Here is an 18,276-nt window from a genome sequence, read left to right on the forward strand (position 1 = left end):
TGGCAATGGAGATATGTGATAAAAATGGGGTTACAGCTAATCACATGCTACTGTTATTGATGTAAAGTGGTAGAAAGACAATAAACCTAGAGTAGGCCATAAGGTGTCGCAGGTCCGTGCCTCACCACAGAATAGGGAAATTAGGGTCTTGCTTGCTTGCTTGTTTTCTCTGTACAGCATCATAGGTGGTGATCTGTGGCAGATCTAATGACAGAATACAATGCTGATGCAGGCACAAGTCTCTCAGAGCACAGTGTTCAGCACACATTATTGAACAGGCCGCTCCACAGCAGCTGATACACCATATTCCCTTGTTGGCCCAATGACATCATCAGTTACGGGTGCAGTGGGCATTAGACCATCAACTTTGGACTGTGGAAATGTCTCACCTGATCATGGGAATCATGCTTCTGGTTACAACAGATCAATGACAGTGTCTGGATATGCCAGCATCCAACCAAATGGCTGTATGAAACATGCATCTTACAACAAATGCTGACTAGTGGGAACAGTGTTATGCTGTGGGAGACATTCACAAGATCTTATACGGATCCTGTGGTGGTAACTGAAGGCCCCTTCATACATGTGGATTGTGTGAATATTACTATCTTGTATCCTTTGCTTGATGTCTTCCTGTTGGCAATGGCATCTTCCAGCAGGATAACTGTCCATCTCACAAGGCCAGAATAGTGACACAGCAGTTTGAGTACCATGATAGTGAACTCATGTTTATCTCTAGCCCACCAAAATCAAACGATCTAAACCTGGCAGAACACACCTGGGATGCTAACTGGTGCTTGCTCCATTTCGACAATCCACAGGCCAGTGATTTACTTACATTGCATGAGCTGCACACACATCTTGTGCCACAAACCTCAGGGAACCTACTAAGGACTTGTTGGATCCATACAACATAAAATTGCTGCTCTATTGCACTCCAAAGGTAGACTAAGACACAATTAAGCAGGCATGTAATTGCAAATGTACTTGTCATTAATAAATGATGTTGCAATTATATTATTTACTTGCAAATGATATTACAATATATATGAAAATTTAGATTGGTTTATTGAAGATTTAAATTGTTTTAGAGGCAATACAATTTTCATTAAAGGGAACTTATCAAAACAAGCACATCCAAAGATCCAAGAAGATCTCTGAACAATTTTAATAGAAAATTTTCACAGAGTAAAGGAGAATTATTGATTCCACAAATATGACAAATAAATGAATCTTCTTTATTATTGTAATTTTACAATGATCATGCAACTAGGTAACCCACAACATCACTACTCAATGAAATTTATTACAACAGCTTTTTAACCATAACTTCACCCATACAGGCATATGTTGCTTATATTTCCTCCTTCCCCCCCTTCTCTCTACCCTATCCAACTCCCCCCCCCCCCCTCCCATCCCTTTCTCTGTCCATCTCCTCCTCCCTCATCTCCTCTATGTATCCATCTCTTTCTCTAACCTCTTGTCTGTATTAACTCTTAACACCCCCCCCCCCCCCCCCCCCCCCGCTTTCCAGTACACTTCCTATTACTCCTTACAGCAGCAGCAGTGGATGGCAGGTGGATGAATTAGGTGTGCATGGTAAACACCCTCAGGCCCCACAAGGTACTCCAGGCAGCCTCGCTTCCCCAAGAGTCTCCGTGAGTTGCCGCCATTCACAATTATATTGCAATGGCATTTGCGATGCAGCCTGTCTTCACCCACGCCAAGCTCAGCACATTCACATTGATCACATCATATAATTACTGCCCACTGTAGTTTTTGTATCCTCAGCATTGTTCTCCTTCCACTCACTGGGTGAGCCAGTGGTCCGGCCCCGATTATTATGTGCTGCATATTTGCCATGAGTTAGTTGTTGGGCAATCTGGTGTTTTCCCTGGATTCTTGGGCTGTCTCTGCTGCCCCACACATGTTGCCCTGAAATATTTTGCTGACGTTGATAGTGAATGGGCAACAAGTCGAATTTCAAGTAAACACTGGAGTATCAGTAAGCCTCATTATTTTAGATATGTACAGTCTCTTTGGGTGCCCAGAGTTTCACTGGCTGCCCCATAGGACTGTGTCTTATACTAAATAGTACATTCCCTTATGGAGAAAGATTCTCTGTCCTCGAATGTTACAAGACTGTGGAATGACAATTTACATTGTTAGTAATAAATTCACTGCTGGTGCAAAATGTCTTTGGGCTCAAAGCTTTTTCTGTTTTTGGCTTCCAAGTCAATGACAAAGTGTGTTTAGTGTCTCATTGCATTCTTCTTTACAATTTGGACTCCTTACTGCAGTCATACGGCCTGCTGTCTGAGAATATCTTGGGCTGGCAGAAAATTTGAAGGCATGTGTTTCTCTTAAGTTGTCAGAGGTACCTACATTTTATTGGCCTCGCTCCATTCCCTCTACCATGCCATGTGTGACAAGGTAAAGGCAGAGCTGCAATGCTGGCAGGATCAGGGAGTCATTTCTCCTATTTTTTTGAATCAGGAAGCCAACCTTTCAGTGGTGAGTCAGAATCCCAATGGTGTGTGCAACTTTGAAGCAATTTTAAATTGAAAGACAATGCACAATGTGTCAGAGACTCATATCCCTTTTTGTGCAGGTGAAATTGTTGGCGAATCTGTGAGTGAGTGAGTGGGTGGGTGGGGGATGGCAGCTGCCATTTGATGCGATTTCTTGGACTTTCCTGGTCCTCAACACCACTTTTGAACTTCATCAGTTTAATCATTTTCATTTGGGGATCTTATCTGTGCCAGGAATATACCAATGTAGGAACATTTATGAAACCTTCAGTATGTTTTCCAAGGCTTCCTGGAGGATGGCCTTTACTGCAAGCTGGAAAAGTGCTGTTTTTTTCTCCTCAAAGGTGCATTTTTTGGGTCATGTGTTTAGTAAGGGCGGTCTTGTCCCTTTGGACCACTGCATCAAAGCCTTTGTTAACCTGCCAGCACCAAAAAACCTGAAGGAGTTCCAGTCTGTTTCAGGTAATATTTTGTGTTATGCACATCTGCCGTCCTCTTAACCGGTTTCAACCAAAGGGCATTAAGTTTGTATGGTATGCAGATTGTCAATGGACTTTTCAGTCTCGCAAGCACGGTTTGTGTTCATCCCCCTGTCTTGAAAACATTAAGCCTGGCATGTGATGACATTGGTATCGTCCTGTCCCATTGGAGCCCAGACAGCACCAAACAGCCCATCACTTACACACTGACAATGCTCTCTGCTGCACAGTGCAATTATTCACAGATGGAAAAGGAAGTGCTAGCTATAATTTCAGTGTTCAATAGTTTTACTTCTTCCTGTACAGGGCAAGGTTCCTCCTAGTTACCAATCATAAGCTGTGAGTTTCCTTATTTGGCCCGCTTTCCAAGCAGCGAGATAGGATTGCACACCAACTCCAACTGTGAGTCCACTTTCTCAGCATGCCATTGTTGATGACCTGGAGCTGCATCGACAGGAGGCTCTCGGATTTGAGTTGGGTGTCACACTGAAGCAAACCCTGTCAGGTTTTCCTTTGATGGCATGCAAAGTTGCAACCACCATAGCTGCTGAGCTGCTTCTCCAGAAAATGATTATTCTGTCAATTTCGGTTGCACAGAGCATGACTCTCCAGGTACAGATCAGGCTTGGCATACATTTTTCCTCCTAGTTGATCTGCTGAATGCTGTTGTGGGAGCCCTCACGCAGGAGCAATGCTGTCAAAATTTCACACTTTCTAGTATTGTGTCCTTACACACTCCAGATGCTGCATGTGTCACAATAGGGTATAACACATAGGAAGCTATTGGCATAATGTCATGTCTACTGGCCAGCAATCAATCGTGATGTTGAACATCTGGCTTGCAGATCCCATGCCCAGAATCAAGCTATACCGCCACACCATGTCTCTCCTCGGCCAGTCCCCGACCTCCTTTGGAACAGGGTGCACATCAATTTCTCTGGTCCATTTTTGGGCAGCACATTGTTGTTTATGGTTGATGTGTTGTCCAGTTTCCTGTACATAGCCAAACTATCCTCCATGTCATCGACTGCCACTGTTCAAGCATTCTCAGTTATTTTTGCCACTGAGGAATCGCCTACAACATTCACATCCAAAATTGGTAGACAATTTGTGTCATGGAAGTCTGAAGACTTCTGTCTGCAAGGGCACCCACCATCTGAATACTGCCCTATTTCACCCAGCTTCTAACTTGGAGGTGGAGCACTTCATGTGTACATTCAAGACCCAGATGATGGATTGTCAAATTTTCTGGCTACTTTCTAGGTGATACTGGTCAATGGGTGCATCCAGTGGAACGTTTGGATGGGCACCAGCTGTGGGCCTCCTGGTTCTGTTACACTCTGAATCACATGCCATGGACCACAGTGGCCTGCTGCATTTTCCTTGTGGGGTTGCAGCCATTTGGGCCTGGTCCTTTCGGCAGTGGCATGGTAGGCTACCAGTTGTCATAGTGGACCAAAAAGATCGGCAGCTGAATATGATAGACATCGGAGGGGAACAGCTGACCCATCGTAGAAATCAGATGCACCTGTGCCCTGGTGGGGCATCACCATTTTGGCCTTTTAGAAAGCTGCTGATGGACCTACCATTGTCACAGTCTCCATGTATTTCCATCCTTCTGGCAGAACTAATGTTACTTCCTTCAGTGGTTGGTCTCCTGTTGGTTTCGCCAGCTCCCTCTCCAGTTCTGTGCTGAGGTCACTGCCAAAGCCTGGCCATTTTCAGCTCTATGTGGCCTTTTCAGAGGTGGTGGTATTTAGTATCCTCATTAGTGAACATTGTAATTGAGGCAAATGAGTTGTCATGGGTAGAACAGCATAGTAGTTTAGACACCTGTGATAGAGTGTGCATGTCATATGGCACAGGCAGATCCACCAATGGAAGTGTTTATGTGTGGGCAACAGTTGTTGTTGTTGTTGTTGTTGTGGTCTTCAGTCCTGAGACTGGTTTGATGCAGCTCTCCATGCTACTCTATCCTGTGCAAGCTTCTTCATCTCCCAGTACCTACTGCAACCTACATCCTTCTGAATCTGCTTAGTGTACTCATCTCTCGGTCTCCCTCTACGATTTTTACCCTCCACACTGCCCTCCAATGCTAAATTTGTGATCCCTTGATGCCTCAAAACATGTCCTACCAACCGATCCCTTCTTCTAGTCAAGTTGTGCCACAAACTTCTGTTCTCCCCAATCCTATTCAATACCTCCTCATTAGTTACATGCTCTATCCACCTTATCTTCAGTATTCTTCTGTAGCACCACATTTCGAAAGCTTCTATTCTCTTCTTGTCCAAACTAGTTATCGTCCATGTTTCACTTCCATACATGGCTACACTCCAAACAAATATTTTCAGAAATGACTTCCTGACACTTAAATCTATATTCGATGTTAACAAATTTCTCTTCTTCAGAAACGCTTTCCTTGCCATTGCCAGTCTACATTTTATATCCTCTCTACTTCGACCATCATCAGTTATTTTACTTCCCAAATAGCAAAACTCCTTTACTACTTTAAGTGTCTCATTTCCTAATCTAATTCCCCCAGCATCACCCGATTTAATTGGACTACATTCCATTATCCTCGTTTTGCTTTTGTTGATGTTCATCTTATATCCTCCTTTCAAGACACTGTCCATTCCGTTCAACTGCTCTTCCAAGTCCTTTGCTGTCTCTGACAGAATTACAATGTCATCGGCGAACCTCAAAGTTTTTACTTCGTCTCCATGAATTTTAATACCTACTCCAAATTTTTCTTTTGTTCCCTTTACTGCTTGCTCAATATACAGATTGAATAACATCGGGGAGAGGCTACAACCCTGTCTCACTCCTTTCCCAACCACTGCTTCCCTTTCATGCCCCTCGACTCTTATGACTGCCATCTGGTTTCTGTACAAATTGTAAATAGCCTTTCGCTCCCTGTATTTTACCCCTGCCACCTTTAGAATCTGAAAAAGAGTATTCCAGTCAACATTGTCAAAAGCTTTCTCTAAGTCTACAAATGCTAGAAACGTAGGTTTGCCTTTTCTTAATCTTTCTTCTAAGATAAGTCGTAAGGTCAGTATTGCCTCACGTGTTCCAACATTTAGACGGAATCCAAACTGATCCTCCCCGAGGTCCGCATCTACCAGTTTTTCCATTCGTCTGTAAAGAATTCGCGTTAGTATTTTGCAGCTGTGACTTATTAAACTGATAGTTCGGTAATTTTCACATCTGTCAGCACCTGCTTTCTTTGGGATTGGAATTATTATATTCTTCTTGAAGTCTGAGGGTATTTCGCCTGTCTCATACATCTTGCTCACCAGCTGGTAGAGTTTTGTCATGACTGGCTCTCCCAAGGCCGTCAGTAGTTCTAATGGAATGTTGTCTACTCCGGGGGCCTTGTTTCGACTCAGGTCTTTCAGTGCTCTGTCAAACTCTTCACGCAGTATCGTATCTCCCATTTCGTCTTCATCTACATCCTCTTCCATTTCCATTATATTGTCCTCAAGTACATCACCCTTGTATAAACCTTCTATATACTCCTTCCACCTTTCTGCCTTCCCTTCTTTGCTTAGAACTGGGTTGCCATCTGAGCTCTTGATATTCATACACGTGGTTCTCTTCTCTCCAAAGGTCTCTTTAATTTTCCTGTAGGCAGTATCTATCTTACCCCTAGTGAGATAAGCTTCTACATCCTTACATTTGTCCTCTAGCCATCCCTGTTTAGCCATTTTGCACTTCCTGTCGATCTCATTTTTGAGACGTTTGTATTCCTTTTTACCTGCTTCATTTACTGCATTTTTATATTTTCTCCTTTCATCAATTAAATTCAATATTTCTTCTGTTACCCAAGGATTTCTAGCAGCCCTCGTCTTTTTACCTACTTTATCCTCTGCTACCTTCACTACTTCATCCCTCAGAGCTACCCATTCTTCTTCTACTGTATTTCTTTCCCCTATTCCTGTCAATTGTTCCCTTATGCTCTCCCTGAAACTCTGTACAACCTCTGGTTCTTTCAGTTTATCCAGGTCCCATCTCCTTAAATTCCCACCTTTTTGCAGTTTCTTCAGTTTTAATCTACAGGTCATAACCAACAGATTGTGGTCAGAGTCCACATCTGCCCCTGGAAATGTCTTACAACTTAAAACCTGGTTCCTAAATCTCTGTCTTACCATTATATAATCAATCTGATACCTTTTAGTATCTCCAGGGTTCTTCCACGTATACAACCTTCTTTCATGATTCTTAAACCAAGTGTTACCTATGACTAAGTTGTGCTCTGTACAAAATTCTACTAGGCGGCTTCCTCTTTCATTTCTTAGCCCCAATCCATATTCACCTACTATGTTTCCTTCCCTCCCTTTTCCTACACTCGAATTCCAGTCACCCATTACTATTAAATTTTCGTCTCCCTTCACTATCTGAATAACTTCTTTTATTTCATCGTACATTTCTTCAATTTCTTCATCATCTGCAGAGCTAGTTGGCATATAAACTTGTACTACTGTAGTAGGTGTGGGCTTCGTATCTATCTTGGCCACAATAATGCGTTCACTATGCTGTTTGTAGTAGCTTACCCGCATTCCTATTTTCCTATTCATTATTAAACCTACTCCTGCATTACCCTTATTTGATTTTGTGTTTATAACCCTGTAATCACCTGACCAGAAGTCTTGTTCCTCCTGCCACCGAACTTCACTAATTCCCACTATATCTAACTTTAACCTATCCATTTCCCTTTTTAAATTTTCTAACCTACCTGCCCGATTAAGGGATCTGACATTCCACGCTCCGATCCGTAGAACGCCAGTTTTCTTTCTCCTGATAACGACATCCTCCTGAGTAGTCCCCGTCCGGAGATCCGAATGGGGGACTGTTTTACCTCCGGAATATTTTACCCAAGAGGATGCCATCATCATTTAATCATACAGTAAAGCTGCATGTCCTCGGGAAAAATTACGGCTGTAGTTTCCCCTTGCTTTCAGCCGTTCGCCGTACCAGCACAGCAACGCCGTTTTGGTTAATGTCGCAAGGCCAGATCAGTCAATCATCCAGACTGTTGCCCCTGCAACTACTGAAAAGGCTGCTGCCCCTCTTCAGGAACCACACGTTTGTCTGGCCTCTCAACAGATACCCCTCCGTTGTGGTTGCACCTACGGTACGGCAATCTGTATCGCTGAGGCACGCAAGCCTCCCCACCAACGGCAAGGTCCATGGTTCATGGGGGGGTGGGCAACAGTAGGGGAGCCAAATGTTGTTGCTGTGTGCTTAATTGTCAGCCATCTGCACCAGCTGCATGCTGAGTTTGTTACCATGCATGCCACTACATGTTTGTATGCTCTGTTTCACACAGCGAGTTCATTTCTTCTCATGGAGCTCTATTCCACGGTTGTTACCAGGACACTGCTAGCCCATGAGGCACCCATTCCCTAACAGGAATTAAGACATAGTGCTGCAATGCCTCTACCACAAAGCCATTAGCCACCCTTCTCTCCAACCCCCCTCCCACTCCTCACCTCGTTCCTCAAGGTGCCCACTCCACAAATAAAACTCATCACCTCATTCATGTGTTGGTACAATATAGTCGACCAGGACAACGTACTAATATGTGTTTTTATGTATGTGTGTACATTTATTCTGTAGTGGATGGCAATGTTCTCAGCCCTGAACAATGGTAGTGTTTATTTCCATGTCCCCAATATTAGTAATATCAAGAGAAATGATGATTCTTGAGCTTTTGTGACTGACATTTCAGTAGAAGTTCAAGTATTACAGGTAAGGAAATGATTAATAAAAGTGGTAAAGGTACAAGTGGGAATGAATAATCACTTAAACACCATATGAAGAGGGACACAAAACATACATTATTTAATTCAGAAGCAACACTGAAATGTTATGATTGTTACTTCAAGAGCTCTATATACTGGGCATTCAATCCCTATTAGTTGTTTTGTAACTCTATAAGGTTTGCTACAGTCCTTTCGACTTACAAAAATCATCAACTAATTAATCGTCTTCTGGCATATTGGATGAGCTCTATTTTCCCGCCTCATAACATGCTTAGACTCAGTCACACTATTCAGTAGATAACAAAAATGTTTTCTAAAAGAAAAAGACTGCACAGAACGAACACAGATGACTGTAGTATGATTTTGGGTGCTTTTGTATACAAGTTAAGTTATAAATCACACAATAAGCATGTATCACATTTTCTCTCTACTACATGTAATACAAGCCACTAATTTAACATATAAATGGATAATATGCACATTTTTAAGCATTTCCACATAATTACCTGGCCTCAATTGCCCCTCTACATCAGCTATACTGCCCTTCTTGACCTTCTCGATCACTGCCCCCCGCCCTCCATTCTCCAGCAGCTTGCCACCTACTACCTTGAGACCCAGGATAGCAGCAGAAGAGCTGGGACCCATTCCTTCACGTGCAGTCTTCTTGAGTATCATGTGACCAATCATCCGTGTACCATCAGCACTAACTTGCCATGACATTGGATGCTGGGAAAAGAAGGGGATCAATTGTATACTTCCTGTCCATTACAAAAAATAAGCATCACATTTATCATACAGTACTAATTCTATACTTATGGTTATGTAATATAAGCATACTGTGTTGTTTGTATTGAACTAGGGGGAGAATACTGAAAACTATGTATGCGTTCAAGAAGCATATTATTTTAATTACAGTCCACATTTTCAACACTTCATTCAAAAAGTGAAATACAAAGGAATAAATATACTAAATATAAAAGCATCACCAATACATGCAAATTTAAAATACCTCGGACTCTTGAACTTTGAAGTTTTATAAAAATCTGTCATTTTAGCTAGGAAAAATCAAAGGTATTTTAACAAAAAGGAAAGCTGCATCCAACTTTTCCCAGGAGAACAAAGACCGAACAAGTAGTAGCAACATACCAATAGTCCACATTCAAATTCAAGAGTACACCAAATGAGTTCTGGTAGTTAACTGATAAGACAAAAAGACAGCTACATTCAAGTGAAGCTGGGAATAAATATATAAGATGTAGGAAAGAGATGGAATATGTGAAGAATGTTATACTGAAAGTAATTACACGTTTATGTTATGTTCTGGATACGAGTAAATAAATAAAAAATACATGTTTTGAATGCAAAGAAAATAAAAGTTAATGAAGAGAGGAATGGAGAAGAGAAACTCATTTGGGAACAAAAGAAAATGGGAAGAGAAGGAACAAAGCAAGGGCATGATCCAGTGGGAAATCAAAATAAAATAATGCGGCAAATGTAGATAAGAGAATGAGATGAACATTTTACTGAGATCATAAAAAGAAAAATGGAGGAAGATTGTAGCAGAGAAATCAAGGGCAAAGGTACCACAGTAAAATAATACACAGAGGAAACCCCAGTAAATGTTAAATAGCCCCCCTTATCAAGGATGATGCACATGAGTCCTGTTCTGAAAAATGTTCCCAAGTTCTTCCTATTAAGTTCCACATCACCCTTAGCAATATTCTATGCCCATTTTCTGATTGACTACTTAGTGGTGATTATTAATGCTGATGCAAAACATCATGGGAGCAAGAACAACAAGTTATATGAATGAGATCCTGGGTTTGAATCCCAGTGTGGTACACATTTTCACTCGTCGCCACCAATTCCACATCATGTCCCACTGCAACTGATAGCAGTGATCCCTCCCCGTTCCTTTCTTTCCCTCTCCACCTCTAACTGACATATAAGCTACAAGTTAGTTGGTAGGTCACATCTTATCAATGATAGGTCTCACATATGCATAGGGTACATTTCAAAAATGGCAGGATGATGATTATTATAGTATTCATTTCTTTATTTCATTCTGCAGTAATATGAAGTTATTGCTAACTCAGTATCATTTTTGGGCTTTCAGATGTAGGTGATCTTAACCTGAAAATAAAAAGAAAGTAGGTGATGAAGCCACAAACACACACACACACACACACACACACACACACACACACACACACATACACTTTCACTCAACTTTTGCCCCCTCTATTCTCCCAGTAGAGTTCAAACCAATGTTAAAGGGACAGTTACCTGACACATGAACTCTGTTTAACACTGATAATGAAGGTGCAGTAATGGTTTATTTTTTCCAGACATAGTGTTCATTCAAGTGCATCTTCCCACAACTTTCACTACATCATTTAATTATTAACAGGATTCACTTTTAATCACCTCTGAAGCACATTTAAGCTACATTAATGTAATGCGGAGAGAGAGAAACATCCTTTCGTGATGAAGTAAAACCAAAAAATATGTTTCTTCTAAATGTGAAGTTGTCAAATTTTATTAAATTTGCTTCTGTAGTCCACAAATTCTGTTTGCTTTAACATTTTCCATTTCTCATGAATGCCACAGTAAAATAAATTTGCAATGACAGTTATGGCTTTATGAATGGTTTTGTCTTTTCTTGTTTAATTACAATAAATATAAATGGAATGTTTGATTCTCAAACATAGTGTTTTGAATGTTTGGCACTTCCTTCTAAAATACTGTAATTTTATATTGTTTCAGTAATTTCACTTAACAGGTGACTCACAGATTCCACTAAACAACTCAGTTAAAACTCCTTCAAATTAAATAATGTCCTACTATAGTCTGCGCAGTTACTGTGAACAACAAGTGAATCTTGAGACAGATTGGACTACTGGTCCATTTTTATGAAATATAAGAATTTTATGTGGGCAGTGTAGTTACCACTAACTTGACAGATGATCTTGGTACCTATTAGACAACTAGTTAAATAGAATTGCAGTCAGTTTGACTAGAGTGATTTTAATGTAAAAACATTGAACAACATTTATTTTGGAAAACTTAGTAAATGAATTACTAGGACATCACTGTTTTTATATTAACCTATTCTCATTTTTTTTCTTCTAACTACCACTTTTGCTCATTTATATGATTTTACTCTGTGCCCTTGCTACTGTACAACAGTTTCTGATGACCAAATAGTCTCATGTAACTTGTAATATTTCTTAATCAGTACAAGTCTATCATAAACAGTTTGAAAATCTGAATTATTCTGTGTAAGGATGGTTTACTGTTATGTAGGTCACATTCACTATGGAAACTTTGGTGAACATGTGGTTTGTTGATGAACAAAGTGCCTTTTACTGCACTTACAGTCATCATCTAAGGTATCTATTATCTTAGTGTACATAATACATAAAAATAACAATGATACCAGTAACCAAAAATTACAATTTAAGTTACAAAATATTTTTCTTTAAATCGCAGATATATTAAGGAATGAAATGTCTAATGCGAAATCTCTAACATGTGTCATATGAGAATTGTTTATGTTTTTTTATGTTCCAATTTACTGTCGCTGAAGTTTCAACAATTAACATGGCTTATTTATCATCATTAATGTTATTACAGACAACAGATTTAAGCCATAATTTGCAATAAATCTTGAAGTTCATGAAACTGTTACATTTTTTTTCAATTAAGAACTACAAATGTGACAAAACTCTGAACACATACATCACGGATTTAATATATACTTATAATCATATACTTTTAATCACTTCTGGTTCATTAGCATTTAACAACCCAATACTAAAATAATCATGAGAATTTTTAGATTATGGTGTCTGTGTACCTTCAAAAAACAAACAGACTCTATAATTAAGAGTATTTAGCTGTTTACCTACTTGTATTTTGGTCTACAAAAAAATCAGGCTCTAAAAATGTTTTAAGTTATACAAACAATGGAAACTCCAAATAGGAATAACAACAATGTATAGAAAGACAAATTGGTACTTCCCATAAAGAAGACACATTAAGTTGCAGACAGGCACTCTGGCCTGAGATGCTGGAGTTGGCAGTCAAATGTGCATGATGTGCGCTTGTGTGTATGGATGGTGTGTGCCTCTCTTTTGCTGATGAAGGCTGTGGCCAAAGTCTTATGTAAGTATCTTTGAATTGTGCCCATCTGCAACTTGACATGTCTTCTTTACAGTAAGCAGCCATATGTCTTCTTGGATTGTTAAGTTATACAAAGATAAGGAGATAATGAGAAACTGTTGCTGAAAAACAGACATTGCAAAACTGGGGACTAGAATAAGCCATGGTCATCAACATTTAGAAGGCTCACTGCTTCCAGCATGAAAAGTATACTCAAAGATGTGTGGTAGTATTTGATACAAACACAGCTTTTACCACAGAGGTACAAATAGCAAATTTCCAGTTAATGGTGAGGTTCTCAGAGTATATCTAAACAGGATAATTCAGACAATGGCAAATCCCGGATGGAAAGTAACAATATTATGAAAAGGATAGTTGCTACTCACTACGTAGTGGAGATGCTGAGTTGCAGTAGGCACAACAAAAAGACAGTTGGAAAGTGAGCTTTGGCCAACAAGGCCTTTGTTGAAAATAGACAACATACACACACATACACTCAGACAAAAGCAACTCACACACACATGACCACAGTCTCTGGCAGCTGGAGCCAAAGGCCTTGTAGGCCGAAAGCTCACTTTCCAACAGTCTTCTTGTTGTGTCTAGTGCGATTCAGCATATCCACTATATGGTGAGTAGCAACTACCCTTTTCATAAAATTGTTACAGGATAATTCAGACTATGTCAAAATATCAGGATTATTCATAATTTTTTTTTTTTTTTGACCAAGTTCACTCACCTTCAAAAATAACCTCTTTTCAGCCATGAATGTTACCACTATGAAAGTATGTATTCGTTGCTACAATGCTACTAAGAAAAAAACTGCTTCTGATTACTGCTATAATTAAATATAGTATCAGAGCTCACTAATGACCTCACAAGAAGTTTACTTTATATTACATAATCATCCTAAGACTGTGTCTTCAATTATGACCACCAATGAATTTATTTAAATTAATGCTTTATTTTTTGTTATGTTACTTGATGATGTTAGGATTTATGAGACTTTTTGTTTATTGCACTGTTCTTATCCCACTATTTCTGTTACTGATGCTGTCATGTACACCACTGTAGCAAATTTGCTCAAATCAAGCAAATTCAGAAAGAAATTACCAACATAAAACCTTGGTTCCCTCTTCTGCAAAGATAAAAATAATTATTATCTGTCCAGATTATATACAAAATTCATCATGACCAGTTCTGGTTTCAATAAGCCATCTTCAGATTTTTAAACCTAACTTACACTTTAATGCTTCCTTAACGTATGCTTAAAACATGCTTTGTCAAATATCTTTTTGAGCTGACAAAGTAAGTTTAAAGCTAATGCTAGTGATAAAATATGAGTGTAAGATAGTTTACAGAAATTGAAACTAGGTCTGATCAACTGCATATATCGATAAAGATATTGATGATAATGTTATTTAAGACATAAATTGCTTGAGTGTGAAATGTGTAGTGTTTGAATGAAGAGAGGCTGTGTATCATTTAATAATAATATAGAACATCTAAGAAGTGGGAAAAACAGTTCATTGTGGTTTTTACAATGAAAGTAATACGAACTGTATAATACATAGGAGTCAGACAATTCCTTCTACAGATTTAATAATTGTGTTTTACTACAAGATATTCTCATGAGGCTTGAGGCATTATGCAACACATAGTTGTGAGACATATTTCACTGAACATAAGCATAATTAATACAGGGCTTGAATATAGATGTTTTCCAAACATTGACAAACACAAAAAACTTTCAGGAGAGCTGTTGAGAACCAGCTATTGGGAGCAGTGAAGGCCATAAAAGCGTTTAGTTTAACAATTATTGGTTTCCACAACCTATTTAAAGTAATGTAGGGTTTAAAACAGATCATCTTCATGTAATGCAATGGTAATGAAATATTCACAAACCCTGCTTTTACAGTTCTTTGTCAATGAATTAAGAAGCAGCAGCAAGTAAAATTGCTTCTCATGCACAATGCATTACCACGATACCATGAACGATTTTTTTTTATTGATTAAAACAATTTTATTTCCCTGCATTTATAAAATTAAAATACTGCCCATAGGAGATACGATACTGCGTGTAGAGTTTGACAGACCACTGAAAAACCTGAGTCTAAACAAGGCCCTGGAGTAGACAACATTCCATTGGAACTACTGTCGACCTTGGGAGAGCCAGTCCTGACAAAACTCTACCATCTGGTGAGCAAACTGTATGAGACAGGCGAAATACCCTCAGACTTCAAGAAGAATATAATAATTCCAATCCCAAAGAAAGCAGGTGTTATCAGATGTGAAAATTACCGAACTATCAGTTTAATAAGTCACAGCTGCAAAATACTAACGCGAATTCTTTACAGACGAATGGAAAAACTAGTAGAAGCCGACCTCGGAGAAGATCAGTTTCGATTCCGTAGAAATGTTGGAACACGTGAGGCAATACTGACCCTACGACTTATCTTAGAAGCTAGATTAAGGAAGGGCAAACCTACGTTTCTAGCATTTGTAGACTTAGAGAAAGCTTTTGACAATGATGACTGGAATACTCTCTTTCAAATTCTAAAGGTGGCAGGGGTCAAATACAGGGAGCGAAAGGCTATTTACAATTTGTACAGAAACCAGATGGCAGTTATAAAAGTCGAGGGGCATGAAAGGGAAGCAGTGGTTGGAAAGAGAGTGAGACAGGGTTGTAGTCTGTCCCTGATGTTATTCAATCTGTATATTGAGCAAGCAATAAAGGAAACAAAAGAAAAATTTGGAGTAGGTATTAAAATCCATGGAGAAGAAATAAAAACTTTGAGGTTTGCCGATGACATCGTAATTCTGTCAGAGACAGCAAAGGACTTGGAAGAGCAGTTGTACAGAATGGATAGTGTCTTGAAAGGGGGACATAAGATGAACATCAACAAAAGCAAAACGAGGATAATGGAATGTAGTCAAATTAAATTGGGTGATGCTGAGGGAATTAGATTAGGAAGTGAGACACTTAAAGTAGTAAAGCAGTTTTGCTATTTGGGGAGCAAAATAACTGATGATGGTCGAAGTAGAGAGGATATAAAATGTAGACTGGCAATGGCAAGGAAAGCGTTTCTGAAGAAGAGGAATTTGTTAACATCGAGCATAGATTTAAGTTTCATGAAGTCATTTCTGAGAGTATTTGTATGGAGTGTAGCCATGTATGGAAGTGAAACATGGACGATAAATAGTTTGGACAAGAAGAGAATAGAAGCTTTCGAAATGTGGTGCTACAGAAGAATGCTGAAGATTAGATGGGTAGATCACATAACTAATAAGGAAGTATTGAATAGGATTGGGGAGAAGAGAAGTTTGTGGCACAACTTGACCAGAAGAAGGGATCGGTTGGTAGGACATGTTCTGAGGCATCAAGGGATCACCAATTTAGTATTGGAGGGCAGTGTGGAGGATAAAAATCGTAGAGGGAGACCAAAAGATGACTACACTAAGCAGATTCAGAAGGATGTGGGTTGCAGTGGGTACTGGGAGATGAAGAAGCTTGCACAGGATAGAGTAGCATGGAGAACTGCATCAAACCAGTCTCAGGACTGAAGACCACAACAACAACAGAATGATTATATTCTTATTTTTAATGTTGCAAGTACTGTACATACTCATTAGCAATAATTATAGCCTCCTAACCTGTTCATAACATCAGTGGTCTTCAGTGCATCCTATCTGCTGAAACTCTCAGGCTGAACTTAAATAGTGATCTTGCAAAATCTGCATAATTCATCAATTCTATGAGGCTCATTCAGTAAGTCATGACAATATGCTGTGTCTTGAGATAATGAGACAATATTGGCATTCCACTATGTCCATGAACCAGTAACACAGTGTGTATCTGAATGCCAAAATAAAATAGGGTTCCAGAACAGATGGTCATGGCAATAAATGATAGAAAACACACACATTGGTGCTCTGTGTAAATTTATTGTGCATGTGTGCAAATGGAACAAAAATGAATCGCAGACAGCAATTGTTCTTCAAAATAGTCTGCCAGTGTACCCACATTGTCACCAATGATGGGGTAGGCACTGAATGCCACTGAGATTGTCATCAATGTGTGCCACCTAGTACCGAAATGCCACGACAATACCTGCTGTGTTTGCAAGGTGCTTCCCACACAATGGTTTCTTGAGTTGCGGAATGAAGTCGAAGTTGAGGAGACTGAGGTCTGGTGAGTCTGGTGAGTAGGGTGTGTGGGGGAGGATTTTCAAGATTTTCCTCTCCTACCACTGTGGACATCTCTTGATGACATCTGCAGTGTGGGCTGTAAGTGTTGTCATGGAGAATTATTGCATCATCCAGCTGTGCCAGATGTTTTCTTCAAAGTGTACATGGCAGAAGGAACAGCAGAAAGTTGCAGCAGTATTGAGTATTGATAGTATTGCACTCCCCGACATGATGACACTACAGAATGCCATAGTTGTCATATGTTAGAACGAGCATAACCTTCATGGCTGATTGATTCTACTGAACCTCATGTCATCATGGTGCACCTAGATAATGCCATTCTGCTAAGTGGATCTACAGTTCTGTTTCATATGTGTGTCCGGGCTTCAGCGGCTGCAAGAAAGTGACTGAGTATGTCATTCCCTTCCCGCTCAAATCACTCTTGGTTGACATGGCTGGTCTCACATCTCTAGGCTGACATGGCTTGACTTATATTGTATCCACTTCTGCACCTCTGTTAACTGGTGTGGTATGCATTTTGAACATTTCTTGTGCACCTTCAAGTCCTGTCATAAAATGTAGAACAGTGTTGCCCTTGATTAGCTGCCCAGGTCATTAATTCTTGCACAGTTGTAAGGGATCCATGTTCCCTGCTGTGTTGTCTGAACAACACACAGCCAGGGCAAAAGCAGCACAGGCACAAAGATACTAACTGGTGCCAGTGCCACAGAGACTCACCACTTGCATGAGTTCCACCAGCACCACACATGGTGCTAAGGACGACAATAGTGAAGCCTACTCGGAAGACAGAAGGGCAGCTCTCGACCACTTGGTTATAGGTCATTGCCCAGGGCTGACAGACAGGGAACATCATTTAGTGAACTTTTAGAAGTGAACAGACAGTTGTAAATTTACCTATGATTATTTGCACTTAGCCATTGAGGGCCTTTTCTGTGTTATATTACATGCAGTGTTGTAGACTTCATTATTCAAAAAGTCACAAAGATAAGTAAGCCCTTTTAACTCATTTGTGTGACTTTGTTACTAATCTATTGGAGTGTTGTAGAACTTTCATACTTTTTTCCTGTTACCTGACCCTGGGGTATAGCTGTGTAGTAGTGGCAGGTGGACGTTGTCTTACTGATGTACTGC

The 18,276-nt window shown here is 39.8% G+C and overlaps 1 protein-coding gene across 6 annotated transcripts in view; it reads right to left on the bottom strand.

The window, feature by feature from the left end:
- The window catches only part of LOC126337046 (regulating synaptic membrane exocytosis protein 2), a 1,181,006-nt gene that overhangs the window by 768,909 nt on the left and 393,821 nt on the right, over window positions 1-18,276 (bottom strand). For 5 of the 6 annotated variants that reach the window (XR_007565036.1, XR_007565035.1, XR_007565037.1 and 2 more), the window contains one exon: window positions 9,282-9,501. The exons of the other annotated variant lie outside the window; for it this stretch is intronic. Coding sequence is in view for 2 of the 5 variants with exons in the window: in XM_050001371.1 (XP_049857328.1) it covers window positions 9,282-9,501 (220 nt within the window). In the remaining 3 variants the exon portion in view is untranslated. The remainder of the gene's footprint in view (window positions 1-9,281; window positions 9,502-18,276) is intronic. 6 annotated transcript variants of the gene reach the window in all.

The sequence above is a fragment of the Schistocerca gregaria genome, chromosome 2 (assembly GCF_023897955.1).
Source record: "Schistocerca gregaria isolate iqSchGreg1 chromosome 2, iqSchGreg1.2, whole genome shotgun sequence".
Taxonomy (NCBI): domain Eukaryota; kingdom Metazoa; phylum Arthropoda; class Insecta; order Orthoptera; family Acrididae; genus Schistocerca; species Schistocerca gregaria.